This window comes from Leopardus geoffroyi, chromosome D4 (genome assembly GCF_018350155.1).
Source record: "Leopardus geoffroyi isolate Oge1 chromosome D4, O.geoffroyi_Oge1_pat1.0, whole genome shotgun sequence".
Classification (NCBI taxonomy): Eukaryota; Metazoa; Chordata; class Mammalia; order Carnivora; family Felidae; genus Leopardus; species Leopardus geoffroyi.
Window position 1 is genome coordinate 10,440,312 of NC_059342.1, and position 12,354 is coordinate 10,452,665.

At 50.5% G+C, this 12,354-nt stretch overlaps 1 protein-coding gene and 1 long non-coding RNA gene across 10 annotated transcripts in view; both read right to left on the bottom strand.

The window, feature by feature from the left end:
• Positions 1-242: 242 nt before the first annotated feature.
• LOC123593334 lies at positions 243-1,099 on the bottom strand. Its single transcript, XR_006710266.1, has 2 exons — positions 825-1,099; positions 243-461 (listed from the first exon to the last, which is right to left on the bottom strand). It is a non-coding gene; the product is annotated as an uncharacterized LOC123593334 (long non-coding RNA).
• A 7,940-nt stretch (positions 1,100-9,039) lies between these two features.
• The window catches only part of KANK1 (KN motif and ankyrin repeat domains 1), a 209,952-nt gene continuing 206,637 nt past the window's right edge, over positions 9,040-12,354 (bottom strand). For 8 of the 9 annotated variants that reach the window (XM_045469012.1, XM_045469011.1, XM_045469018.1 and 5 more), the window contains 2 exons: positions 12,235-12,333; positions 10,621-11,647 (listed from right to left, as the gene is read on the bottom strand). In XM_045469012.1, the coding sequence (XP_045324968.1) occupies positions 11,585-11,647; positions 12,235-12,333 (162 nt within the window). In that variant the 3' untranslated portion in view covers positions 10,621-11,584. Of the gene's footprint in view, positions 10,564-10,620; positions 11,648-12,234; positions 12,334-12,354 lie in introns of those variants that run through there. The other variant, XR_006710263.1, reaches the window with a different exon arrangement.

A 12,354-nucleotide genomic window follows, 5' to 3' on the forward strand; every position in this document is an offset into this window, starting at 1 on the left:
GGCTCGAACTCATGAGCTGTGAGATCAGGACCTGAACCAAAGTCAGACGCTTAACTGACTGAGCCACCCAGGCGCCCCCAGTCCCTGCATTTTAAAGGAGGTGGTGGTAACAAGCCCATCAAGAGATAATGGATAAACATACAATGCACCATCACTCAGCCATAAAAATGTAGTGCTGACTCTCGCCACAACATGGATGAAATTTAGACCTTATGCTAAGTGAAATAAACCAGACACAAGCAGACAAATTGATTGCGCTTATGTGAAATATCTAGAAAGACAAATTCACAGAAATAGAAAGTAGAACCGGGGCTACCGGAGGCGAGCGGGAACGGGAGGTGGGTAGTTAATGCTCAACGGTTAGCTCCTGTTTTGGGTGATGAGGAAGGTTCTGGAGATGGGGGGTGCCAATGGTTATTCAACCGTGTGAATGTACTTAAATGCTGCTGCTGAATTATACGCTTAAAAAGAATGAAAATGGCAAACTTTGTATTACGCGTTATTTTACCACCGTGAAAAAAAAAATCAAACAAAAGAAGCCAAAATAAGAGAGGGAGAGAGAAGCTTTGAAAGAGAAAGACACTTGCTATGAACTTTGAACTTGTATAGTCCGTGAGGCCACAAATATGGGCTACCAGGGGAAAACATGAGGTGGTGACATTAGCCCCAAAGCCCTTTCCAGCCTGAGCCTGCTGTGGGTAAACTCCCTTCCTTTCGGGCACTTTCAGGCCCTTTGCTTCCTTCGGGAGACAAGTCTGGACAAATCTTCCCAGCCCCCGTTCGCTGTCCTGGGAGCTCCCCTACCTACTCTGGGCTCCACCAACCTGCCATGCCTTCTCAGATGCCCGCTGCTCCATAACTTGCTTTTCTTTACTTGTGTGCGGCTGTTTGTCAACTATATTGTTAGCCCCTCCATGGGGAGGGGCTGGTCTTCCCCTACTCAGGCCTGTGCCCCACCCCCAGTCCTCAGTCCCTGACTCAGAATGAGTCACAATGGGTGCTTGACAGGGTTCCTCCCTGCATTCCTTGCCGGGAGGAACTACAACTACGACGGCCTGGCTGCATCAGGTTCTGGACCTGGTTTTTGCAAATTCTTAGACTTCCGTTCTACCCTCTGTAACCAAGACCTCTTACCTTGTGACCCAGAACATACGTGTGTGTGCACACACACGTATGTATGTAGTTTCATGAACTATTACTAACCATTGCTCTATGTGGTACAAACTGAAATTCTGGATTTATTCGATTTTTTAAAGGGCTTATAGTAACAGGGATTTTGCCACCATGACTGCGTGTGTGGAAAACACGATCAGGGGGAGACTGAGGAACGCTTGGGCGTGTCCACCACTGGCCGCTAGGGGGAGCTGACAGGCCAGGCCGTGCAGGGCACGAAGGGACAGCGTTGGTGGCTTAGACTGAGCAGTCTCAGTGCTGGTGGGACCTCAGGATGCCCACGCGAGCCCTCACACCCCTTCACGCCAGCGGAGCACATTCTGACTTCGGTTGACTTAGCTGAAAGAGCGGTGTCCTGTTTCACCCTCTCTGGGGGGAGCCATTTAAATGTGTACCGTGCTGGGAGTAGGATTTTTGGCTTAGCATTGGGACCGTCCTTCTCCGGGAGAAGGACAGAGCCCCTCTTTCTCCCTTTTTGCCCAACTGCCCTTTAGATGTGTGACTGGCCGCCTTGGGCTCTCCACGAACACCCTGCAGAATCTGCCTCACGGGGCGGGTTCTGAACCGTACTCGGGCACCCTCCTCCAGACGCGGCCAACAAGGCCTCTCCTGATTGCCATTTTGGCTGTGGGGACACCTGGCCTGGTCTGGGCTCTCTCGCTGAAGCAGCCACGAGAAGTCCACCTTAGCCACAGGCCATGGGATGTTCTAGCCTTCCTCTGTGAGGGCCAGGAGGGTCAGGGCATCGTCATCAATGGGGGTGCCCAGTGTGTGTGTGTGTTACACGGTTCTACTTGTCTACGAGGGTGTTTCTTGTGCTTGATCAAAGTTATCATGCAGGCGGCTCGACCTTCCCAGTGGAACCCGGGAACATGTGCCTCCATGTTTTGAACAGATTCAGCAGACATTTTAGACACAGAGTAGCCAGAAGGGTTATAAGGTGTGTAGGCAGTGAGGGATTCCTTTCACATCACTGGCAAGTGGTAAAGCTCTTCTCTCTGCCCACCGCCTCTCCCCCAGCCTCCACACGCACACCCCCTCAGTCGGCACAGCCAACGCCCCAGCAGCGTGGGGTACGTTAGGCTGGGAGCAGCCCCCAAAGAGTGAGGGTAATGCCCTTCAGGAGCTGCCCCGACCCTGAGCCAGACTTACCTGGTAAGGCCTCAGAACAATCCCACGGACAAGAATTCAGAGAGGACTGCGGAGCCCCTTCTGTTGGCCACAGGAGGTAGCCATGGCCTGGGGTAAAAATAATGCTTTCGGCTAGGATCTGAAAGCCATGACTCATGCCAGTCCCCTCTTTGTTTGTGTCAGCAGGAAGCCAAAGGCTGTGGAGATCAGACTCCCTTACCGATTCCCCGTGCGGGCGCCTGGATGAGGACGTGTGGGAGGTATTGAGTTCCTTCCTCAGTCATGTCTCACCTTGACTGATCCTTCTCAAAAACAGCATTTGAAACCGGCTCCCGAGACTCTTAGGACAAGTCCTCCCTTCCGGCTGCTGCTGGGTTGCCAGCCCCATTAATGTCCGAGCTACCGCTTTCTGCCTACTGCTGGAAGTTCACAGTCACTGGACGCTTTCGGCAGGTAAGTCTAGTTAGGGGCTCCCCTAGGGCGATGCTCACGGTAGAGATGATGGTATGGCTGAGAAGTGACAAAGGCATCCACCGTGGAAAGGACTCTACAAACATCAGTTAGCCTCAAGGAGGGACCAGATTTATGGTCTCCACCCTTTCCCACAGGTGTTTAAAGGGGACCAATAGGTCTCCAAATCCTGGCCAGAACCACTTAGGGGAAGGATCTCACTGTGAAAAATGTATTGCATTTGATGGTTCCAAGTCCTTCATTCCTTCTATAGCCAAACATTCTGACTGTAGCATCGAGTGCTACTCTCTAAAGAGGCAGGACCTGTTTCCCAATCTCTTTGAACCTGGGCTGCTCTTGTGACTTGTTTGGGCCAAGAGAATGTCATGGAAATGATGGGGAGCCAGCAGTGAGCCTGAGCCTGAAGAAGCCTTGTCTGCTTGTTCGTCTTGCTTCGTTGTCATGGCCCCCAGAACGTTCTTGGGCTATTCAGCCAGAAGATACAAGTCACAGGGCTGAAGTCACCTTCTGTCAGCTGACAGGTACAAGGCGAGACTGGCCAAGGTCAGCAGAGCTGATGGTCAGTGGACCACTCAGACACTCAAGCAATAAATGCTCATGGTTGGGGCGCCTGGGTGGCTCAGTTGGTTAAGCATCCGACTTCAGCTCAGGTCATGATCTCATGGTTTGTGAGTTCAAGCCCCGTATCAGGCTCTGTGCTGACAGCTCAGAGCCTGGAGCCTGCTTCCGATTCTGTGTCTCCCTCTCTCTGCCCCTCCCCTGCTCGTGCTCTGTTTCTCTCTCTCTCAAAAATAAATAAACACTAAGAAATTTTTTAATAAAAAAATGCTCATGGTTTTATGCCATGGGGGCTTTGAGGGCTGTGTGTTACACAGCATTACTGTGGTCACAATAACTGACATGCCCACTTATAAACCAGAGAAAGATGCACCCTTTGAAGAATTATTAGCAGCAACTGTCGCCTTTCGCTGGTCTTCAAGTCTATAGATGTGTTTAATATCTTCGTAGAGACCACAGAACGAGCACAAGAAGCGAAAAATCATTCTTTATTAGGCATCAGATCGACAGAGGTAGGAGTAAAGCGAAGAAAAGTGACATCGCATTTCTGCTGCTTCTGGATAATACGGGATGTCCCTATCCAGACGGCGTGGTTGCTTGTAGCAGTTAGTATTCTTCATGTTGGCATCTGGATAAAAACTCCTCTTCGTGTAGAGGTCAGTGTATGCACAGATCATTGAAAGGTAACCTTTATGAGACTTACTGGGAGGCAGTGGCAGTGTTTGGCTTCCTGAATTTCAACGTGGATCAGACGCACAGATAAGAATCTGGCCACACAAATTCATGAATCCAAGTCTGTTGTTCCAGCAATCGTAGGATTATTGGCTTCCTGAGCTGGAGTCCCCAAACTCTTAACACAGAAAGATAAATTGAAGTACTCTGTCCTACCTTTTGAAATATTATGCAGACCACAAAACACCGCAGGGTTTTTAAGATCAACATCAAGCTTCTGGCTATTTGGTTATATATCTGATCATGTATCCTGACAGTGATTGAATGGGGCATATGGAGGAACTTCATTAACGTTCTCTGGTCATTCAAGGCCTGCCATCAGTCAGTGTCAGCAAATGTACTTTCTGAGAGTGAGTCTTGTCTCTCAGGGATTAATTTATAGATGGGGGAGGATAGAAACGAGTTGCCTCCAGTTTCCCTGGGAAACACTAATTTCTCCTCCCTCTTCTTACTCATCTCAACTCGATCTCCGACCCCAGAGCTGTGGACACGCAGGACACGTGCCTCTGGGTGGGGAGATCCCTCGAGTCGGCCCCAGGGGCCCCAGGGGCTTTCCCTCACAGATGTCCCTGTCTCTCAGACCTTGGCGTGAATGACCACAGCCCTGGCTCTGAGAAGGGAAACCATTGTGTGTCTCTGCCCACTGCAGAACAGCAACAGAGGGAGGAATTCAGGGACAGCAGCTGGAGGCACCAACACAGCACACCCTGTCCCTGGTGCCTCGCTGGCGTTTCAGCAGGAGACGGTAGTTTTGAAATGAGCATTCACGAGGGAGCCGACACAGAGACTCAGGGGGATCAGCACGAATAAAGATTTCTTTCTTTCTAAGTGTAATGTGTGCATCATTTTTCTCGCAAGACTGCAGTGATTCAAGTCAAGTCCTCTGGCCGTATTCTAAAACCCAGTTCTGCAAGAACACCGGATTTATAAACCCTCAATATATCCCACAAGCTCTACAAAGAAAGATCTGCCATTAGGCAAATGCAACTTTGTAAAATTTGTGAGCAAAAGGTCCACAGTGAACAAGCTAAGTGCTATGTCTTAGTCACGGGAAATCACGAATATTACCAAGATTAAAGAATATGGACGCTTCCGAAGGCTACCCAGCAAGAACTTGTGGTTGAGATAAGAGAGTCTACTTATAACACTCCCTGCCCGTGAGGAGTGGTTCTCAGGGTGTGGTCTCCAGACCAGCAAAATCAGCATCAGTGGGGAACCGGTTTAAAACGCTCATTCTCGGGCCTCTTCCCAGACCGACCGAATCAGCAGCTCTGGGCTGGGGCCCAACAATCTGAATTGTCACAAGTCCTACCCGGGATTCTGATGTGTGCTCAAGTTTGAGAAGTACACGTTTATGAGATACCCTCTGCCTCACGAGGTACACGGGATGATGGCTCTCCTTCCCAGACATCTAGTCCTTGGTGCCCTAAGGCATCTATGTAACGGGTCACCTTCTCCCTGTGCATCTAGAAGCCTACTGGCACGTAGTCGCTTTGGGAAAATAAGGAAAAGAGTCGAATACGTTGCTGTGTTCTTGACTGAGTCCACAATGCGAGTGTTCTTATTGTTCACAACTCATCTACCAAGCCATTCGGTTAGAGCAGCATCTACCTCCCTGAACCAATTTCTGTATCAACAAAGAAAACTCCAGTCATGCTGTGGTGACAAATCGCCTGCAAACTCCCCTCATGTATGTCATAAAGGTTCACTGATGGTCACAACACACCTGTAATCAGGTCGGCAAGGACACTCTACTCCACGCGGCACTAGGGGACCCAGGTGACACTTATTGCCACGGACACCGTGATGGGAGAAGGGGGCCCAGTGAACCACGCACTGGCTTTTCGAGCTCCCACCTGGAACTGACACGTCACCTCCGCGAATGCGTCATTGCCAAAGCAATCACGTGACCGAGCCTAAGTTCAGAAAGAGGCAGGGAGTACCCAGAAAAAGAAGGGGAACATCTGAGATTGGCCCAAGTGATGACAGTCCAGGGTTATGAGTGGGCCACAACCCCCATGTTGTGCAAAGCTGTGTTTTAACATTAAAGAAACGGTTGGGGGTGGGGGGGGGAGCACCTGGGTGGCTCAGTCAGTTAAGCGTTTGACTTCAGCTCAGGTCATGATCTCATGGGTTCGAGCCCTGCGTCAGGCTCTACGCTGACAGCTTGGAGCCTGAAGCCTGCTTCGGATTCTGTGTCTCCCCCTCTCATGTTCTGTCTTTCAATAATAAATAAACATTAAAAAAAAAAAAAAAAGAAAGAAACCATTCCTAGGGGCTCCCCAGCCCCTCACAGGCTCCCTCTCAGTAATCTCCCCCCCCCCCAAGTGGTAACTGTCCTGACTTTCAACGCCACACATCAACTATTTTTTTTTTTTTTTTACACTCATTCATTCAACTAGTGTTTGTGAGCCAGGCACCAGAACTTCTTAGTCTTGGCAGGTGGTGTTACAAACCCAAGTGTGACAGCTGAACTTATGAGCTTCATTTGGGAAGATCGGCTCTATTTTGGGGGGGGGGGGTGGTGCAGAGAAACGGTGACATATTTTATTTAAAGAAAAAAGGCTTAGGGGCGTCTGGGTGGCTCAGTCGGTTGGGCGTCTGACCTCGGCTCAGGTCATGATCTTGCGGTCTGTGAGTTCGAGCCCTGCGTTGGGCTCTGTGCTGACAGCTCGGAGCCTGGAGCCTGTTTCAGATTCTGTGTCTCCCTCTCTCGCTGACCCTCCCCCGTTCATGCTCTGTCTCTCTCTATCTCAAAAATAAATAAACATTAAAAAAGAAAGAAAGAAAAAAGGTTTTTGAGAGTGCACACATGTGCACATGTGGGGGAGGGGCAGAGAGTAAAAGGGAGAGAGAGAATCCCAAGCAGGCTCTGTGGTATTAGCACTGGGCCCAATGTGGGGCTCAAGCTCACAAACCGTGGGATCGTGACCTGAGCCGAAATGAAGAGTGGGACGCTTTACCCACTGAGCCACCCAGGTGCCCCTGAAGGGTGACATATTTTAGATAGGATTGAGGGACTGGAGTCCTCTGAAGTCACAGGGATCCGATCCAATTGGCGACTTGTCTTTATCACCTGTTTATTCAGGCACACGATTACACAGCGAGGCGGATGGATCGCAGCCAGAGTCCCTCTGCTGCCTGACACGTGAGAAGCGAGTGGCCCGCCCGGCCGGCACTAGGTGTGGAGCTGCCTGACGACACTGGTGACAGAGCAGCACCTGACAGTCTGGGCTCAGGGGTCTCCTCTTGCTCTCTACCACACAGCCTCGTCCTTGCAGGTAGTTCTAAGACGGGACGAGCTGGATCCTTCCGGGTTGGGGAACGGGGAGCAAGTATAAAATTTATTTTGGCTCAAATACAGGACTGGCGTTTGCTCTTTGGAATACCTCCTCTGCGACTTCTGTCATCGGAAAGCGAGGGATACGGTTCCCATCCCTATTCAATCGCTAAAGATCTGAGTCGGAGAGGCAGCGGGCAGCTGGTTGCCTCAAATGCCAGCTCCTCCCCCAATGTCCAATCGGACGCCTCTGTACCAGCACGTGGTATTTTGCGCTCTAGCTTCTCCAAAGAATCCTTGCTGGAAGTCAGGCCGCGGGTCCCAGGGACACGACTCTAAGTGCTAAGTCCACCTTTCACACTTCCAGAGCTGACTGTGACTTCCCAATTCCCAGCCCCCCTCCGCACCCCGGAGAACCACCAGTGACTTTGGCGGGGAGGGAGCGTGAGCACGTGCGGCCCTGGAACACCGTGGCCACCGGCTCGGCCACATCCTTTTGTGGTGATCGTCTTTGGCAAAACGGACTGTAAATATATTTTTATAATCAGCTGGCTTCTAAATTACAGCCGTGTGGCGTAATGGCAGAGTAAACATGTGATTAGTAATTTCCTTATGGCAGAAAGCAGAACGGTCTCGGGCTGAGTCTCTGGCTAAGGCCCAGGGCTTAAAAAGAACTGTTCTTTCAGTACAAGAGAAAAGAGAAAACTCTCTTTCTTCCAAAGCCAAAGCAACGGGTCACGGCCTTCTTCCTGTGTGGAAACAGTTCTCCTTCCCGAGGAAGAGGGCAAGAGCGAGATGAACTTGGGAAAATACTCCAAGTGCTGTCTGCACGCTCAACCGCTGTCCCTGAAGTACTGCCTTCCCCATGGCAGCCGTGGTTCCTGGCCTTCTAGAAACGACTGCTCCGGAGTTACAGAAATGCCATCCAACACGCACACACACAGACTACCATGGCTCCTTATACACCCAAGATAAAAGATGCAGCATAATGCTTCTTGTTTTGTTACTATTGTCTCTGCCCCATCCAACGTGTATACAAAAGAACTACGGTAGTTCTCCTAATTCGGGACTAAAACAATTCTCAGTGTGGACCAAAGGCCGTGTTGAGAAACACCTGGGCTGCTGCTGCTTCGGGTGAAGCTCAGAATGGGCATTTTCCCCAGGTCCTGCAACCATTTCTGACGCATGCCGTGGACGCGGAAGTTCCCACCAAACAGGCAAAAAATTACTCATTAGGACCTGATCCCATCTGCGAGGGTCACCACACACCTGCACACCCGCGAATCTTCCCGCCACAGGACTGGCAAGTTACAAGCCAGAGCCCCAGAGCCCAGCACTCCACTTATGGCGGGGGGGGGGGGGGGGGGCTGGTCTAGAACGCATACTCCTGGTAACTTTCTCCAGCAGCAAGGCTCCCCCAGCCCTCCCCACCCCCACACAGGGTATAGTCCATTAAGCCACGGTGGAGCAGGACAAGTTGTATTTCACGTTTTTGTTGTGTGTGTTTTTTTTTTTAATGTTTTAAATTTATTTTTGAGAGAAAGAGAGAGAAAGCATGCGTGTGAGTGGGGGAGGGGCAGAGAGAGAGGGAGACACAGAATCTGTCAGAATCAGGCTCCAGGATCTGAGCTGTCAGCACAGAGCCCGACTGGGGGCTTGAACCCACAAACCCTGACATCATGACCTTAGCCACAGTCAGACGCTCAACTGACTGAGCCACCCAGGCGTCTCTTTGTTTCTTAATGTTAAAGTCTCAAAATTCCCACTGATCTACCCTTTTGTCTAGGGGTGTCTTCAGCTTCTAATTTTCCTGGGTAAGAAAACAGAGGCTGTCACTTACAGGTTTAGGCTTCTCGTCACATCTGCCAGAAAACAAGATTGGGAGTCTCCAGCCCTAGGCCGGCCTCACATGGGGGAACCTGCCCCAGTGTCCTGTCACACATTCCTTTATAGCCTTGTGGCTCAAGAAACTGCAGCTACACCAATGGGGGACAATCAGGCTGGTTTATATAATGTGCCAAGATCCCAAGATAAAAAGCCTTATAAGTGCCCAGTGTTAGCAGAGCAAACAAGGCACAAAGCAGAGCTCCCGGCAGCTAGATTCTGTATTAAGACCACACTCCATGATAAAACACTCACTCATTTTCTTTTGCAAAATTTAGCATAAGAAATCTGCAATGAAGCACAGACGTAGGAATTTGTTTTCTCATGCACTGACATTATTAATGACTTCTCTTGTCAAACAGAACAAAACTCCCAGGACCACAAACCAGCAGAGATGCAGCCCTCCCTGCTCAAAAGGCACGTCATGCCATTAAAGGGTACCGAACTCACAGCGCCACTTGTCTTCACACACACAACCTTCTGCTTTAATTTATTGTGTTCTTTCAGGTCTGAAGGAGCTTGAATAACTATGCGAACTGAAATTTAGTGCCAATCCCTGAGCTGGCAGATCTACCCCGGGATGGACAAAGATGTTCGTGTCCCCAGGCAGCTGTGACTTCACTTTCACGGTTCATGGAAGAGGACGGTCCTTCTGCCCTAGATGTCCCGGCGTGAGACTTGGGGGCCATCACATTCGGCCCCAAGTTGGCCTCAATTCCCAGTGCTACTTTTCAGAGCTCCTCTGAGTTGTTCTCTAAACAACCACACCTCTAAGCCTGTGAAACAACAGGCTTTCTAGGACAGGCATCGTGGTGCACACCTGCTGGGAAAATCTGTTCTCTGGTCTCTTTCTCAAGCCCAGCAATTAATGAGCAGAGGAGAAGAAGGAAAGAAACGTGCAAGAACCTGTGATGATTCTCCGGTACACCCTGACTCTCATAAATGGCCTGGGTTAAAATTCACCACTGGCAACCGGGCCCAAGCACCTCATTTGCATTTTGGCGGCCACACTTCTTCATTGAAACGAGATAGACTGGATCGCCTTCACTTTGTAGAAAAGGCTACAAGGCAGGTGCAGTCACCCAGCAGCTGTACCCGAAACCAGGACCAGAGGCCTGACAAGAGCTAACTCGTCGCCTCCGCTCGGAAGTTACCTGTCTGATGAGCTGTGTGCCTAGTAAGGCCTTAAATTTCCGACTCCCGACGTGCAACCTGAGTAACGGGCAGAGCCATGCAAACGCAGTGCTCTCAGAAGGTGTCTCGTCTCGTCCAAGCGCAAGACCAGCGGGCCAGCAGTCCCTGCCGGCACAATCCGTCCCCTTTTGCTGCCACTGCTGTAAGTCAATAGGATGGGGCAGACAGCTGTCAGAGATGAAGCCGGGACAATCAAGAGCACTTAATGAAATTTTATTTTGAAAATATGGCAAGAGTCTAAGGCACTTCAAACATTTAAATACATTTAAGACCAAAGTAAATGTGACATGGTAGAAAGGAATCCATAAATATGTGGAGAACTACACCATGTTTCTCTAGAGGCAAATATATAGCCAATTCCTCTAACGTGATTCAACCCTTGTCATTAGGTACAGATTTGTGCAATTAATTAAAAACATGGTAATGTTACACGTACTTCTTCATGTCTCAAGGACGACGGAATATAAAAGGTGAAAATACTGTGTCAATTTTATATAGATGCCTTTTGTATAAAAAGTCATATAATAACACCCACCCAGATAAACCCAACCGAAAAGCTTTCTTTTCATTAAGTTTTGTACTTTCCCAGAGTTCTGTCTTCTATTTTTAAACCAGGAATCTACCAGGCCAGGCCCAAGGTGCTGACGATTGGTCATCTCCACTCCCTCACTTTCCAACAGTGAAGACAAAAGGAAAATCAACAAAACCCTCCCGGAATGGGATTTTCAGAGCTTTCCAATGGCTCCACAAGGGGTAAATATAAATACTTGCGGACAATTGTAAGAACGCCAAGCCAGTGAGAACCTGACGCTTCTCGGCAGTGGCGAGGGCGAGAGAGAAGGGCGTAGGGGCTGCCCGCTCAGGTCAGGTCACCGTATCCTACGACTGTACATAACGGAGCAGAGACTCGACAGCAACAGAGACGGGGGTGGGCGCGCCCCGCGCACAGGAAAGGCGGCCAGGTGGGAGGCGGGGTGTGCTGGGCGGCAAGCCCCTGCTGGCTCCGCCCCCACCGTGCAGCTCCAGGCTTCCGCCCTGGCTTACCCGTTCTGTTTGCTGGTGAGCTCAGGCACAGCACGCATACATTCAGTATCTGTCACCCCAAGAGGAACAATTAGCAGCTTAGTGGTGGCATGTAAATGGACGGCTATTTGCATATAATCAGTCAAATGAACTCCGGTGGGTGGGGCCAGGAGATGTCTTCCTTCCAAGCCTGGGGGTGCCCTAGAGACCAGGAAAGGAAAAAAAAAAGGAGGGGAGCAGTTAATGAGTGACCTCAAGCAGATGTGTCCTCTATAACAGGGGCTGTGCCCGCCACAGCTGACAACCACCTGTGAGCTAGTGTGAGGGCAGCTGGGACAGGGGACACAGACCCACCAGCAGGAGCTGGTCTGTGCAGCTGTCCGGCTGGCCTGGGAAGTCGCTGTCCGGCTAAGAGTGGGCTCTGGGAACAGAGGTTGCTGCTCACTGTCTGCTTTAGGAAAAATGCCAGGAACGTAGCAATATGTACTCACGGGCACACGATGTGCCACTTGGATAATTCTGTCCAGGAATAAACCCTTCACGTGAGGAGGGCATAAGCGATGGTTTGTTTCCCAAGGACAAGCAGGTGCCCAGCCTCTGTGCTGCTAACCATCAGCACTCCTGGCCTTGTGGGCGGGGCAAAAATCATGAACTCTCAAGTTCCAGACTAAAACTCCCATTTTCAGAATCCTCAGAAAACCCGCACTGCCTGCCAGCTCCCGAAGAGGGGGGCCGGCCACCCTGCTGGATTTCGGCCTGTTCACAAATGTCAAATGCACAACACTGACCGGAGACTGGGCCTTCGCGAAGTTGACATGGGCGTACAGGAGAACGGCGATGTCCTTGTGTCCCGCCTCCAGGGCTATTGAGAGTGCCGTGCTGCCGTCCTTGAGGAAAGAACAAGCCAG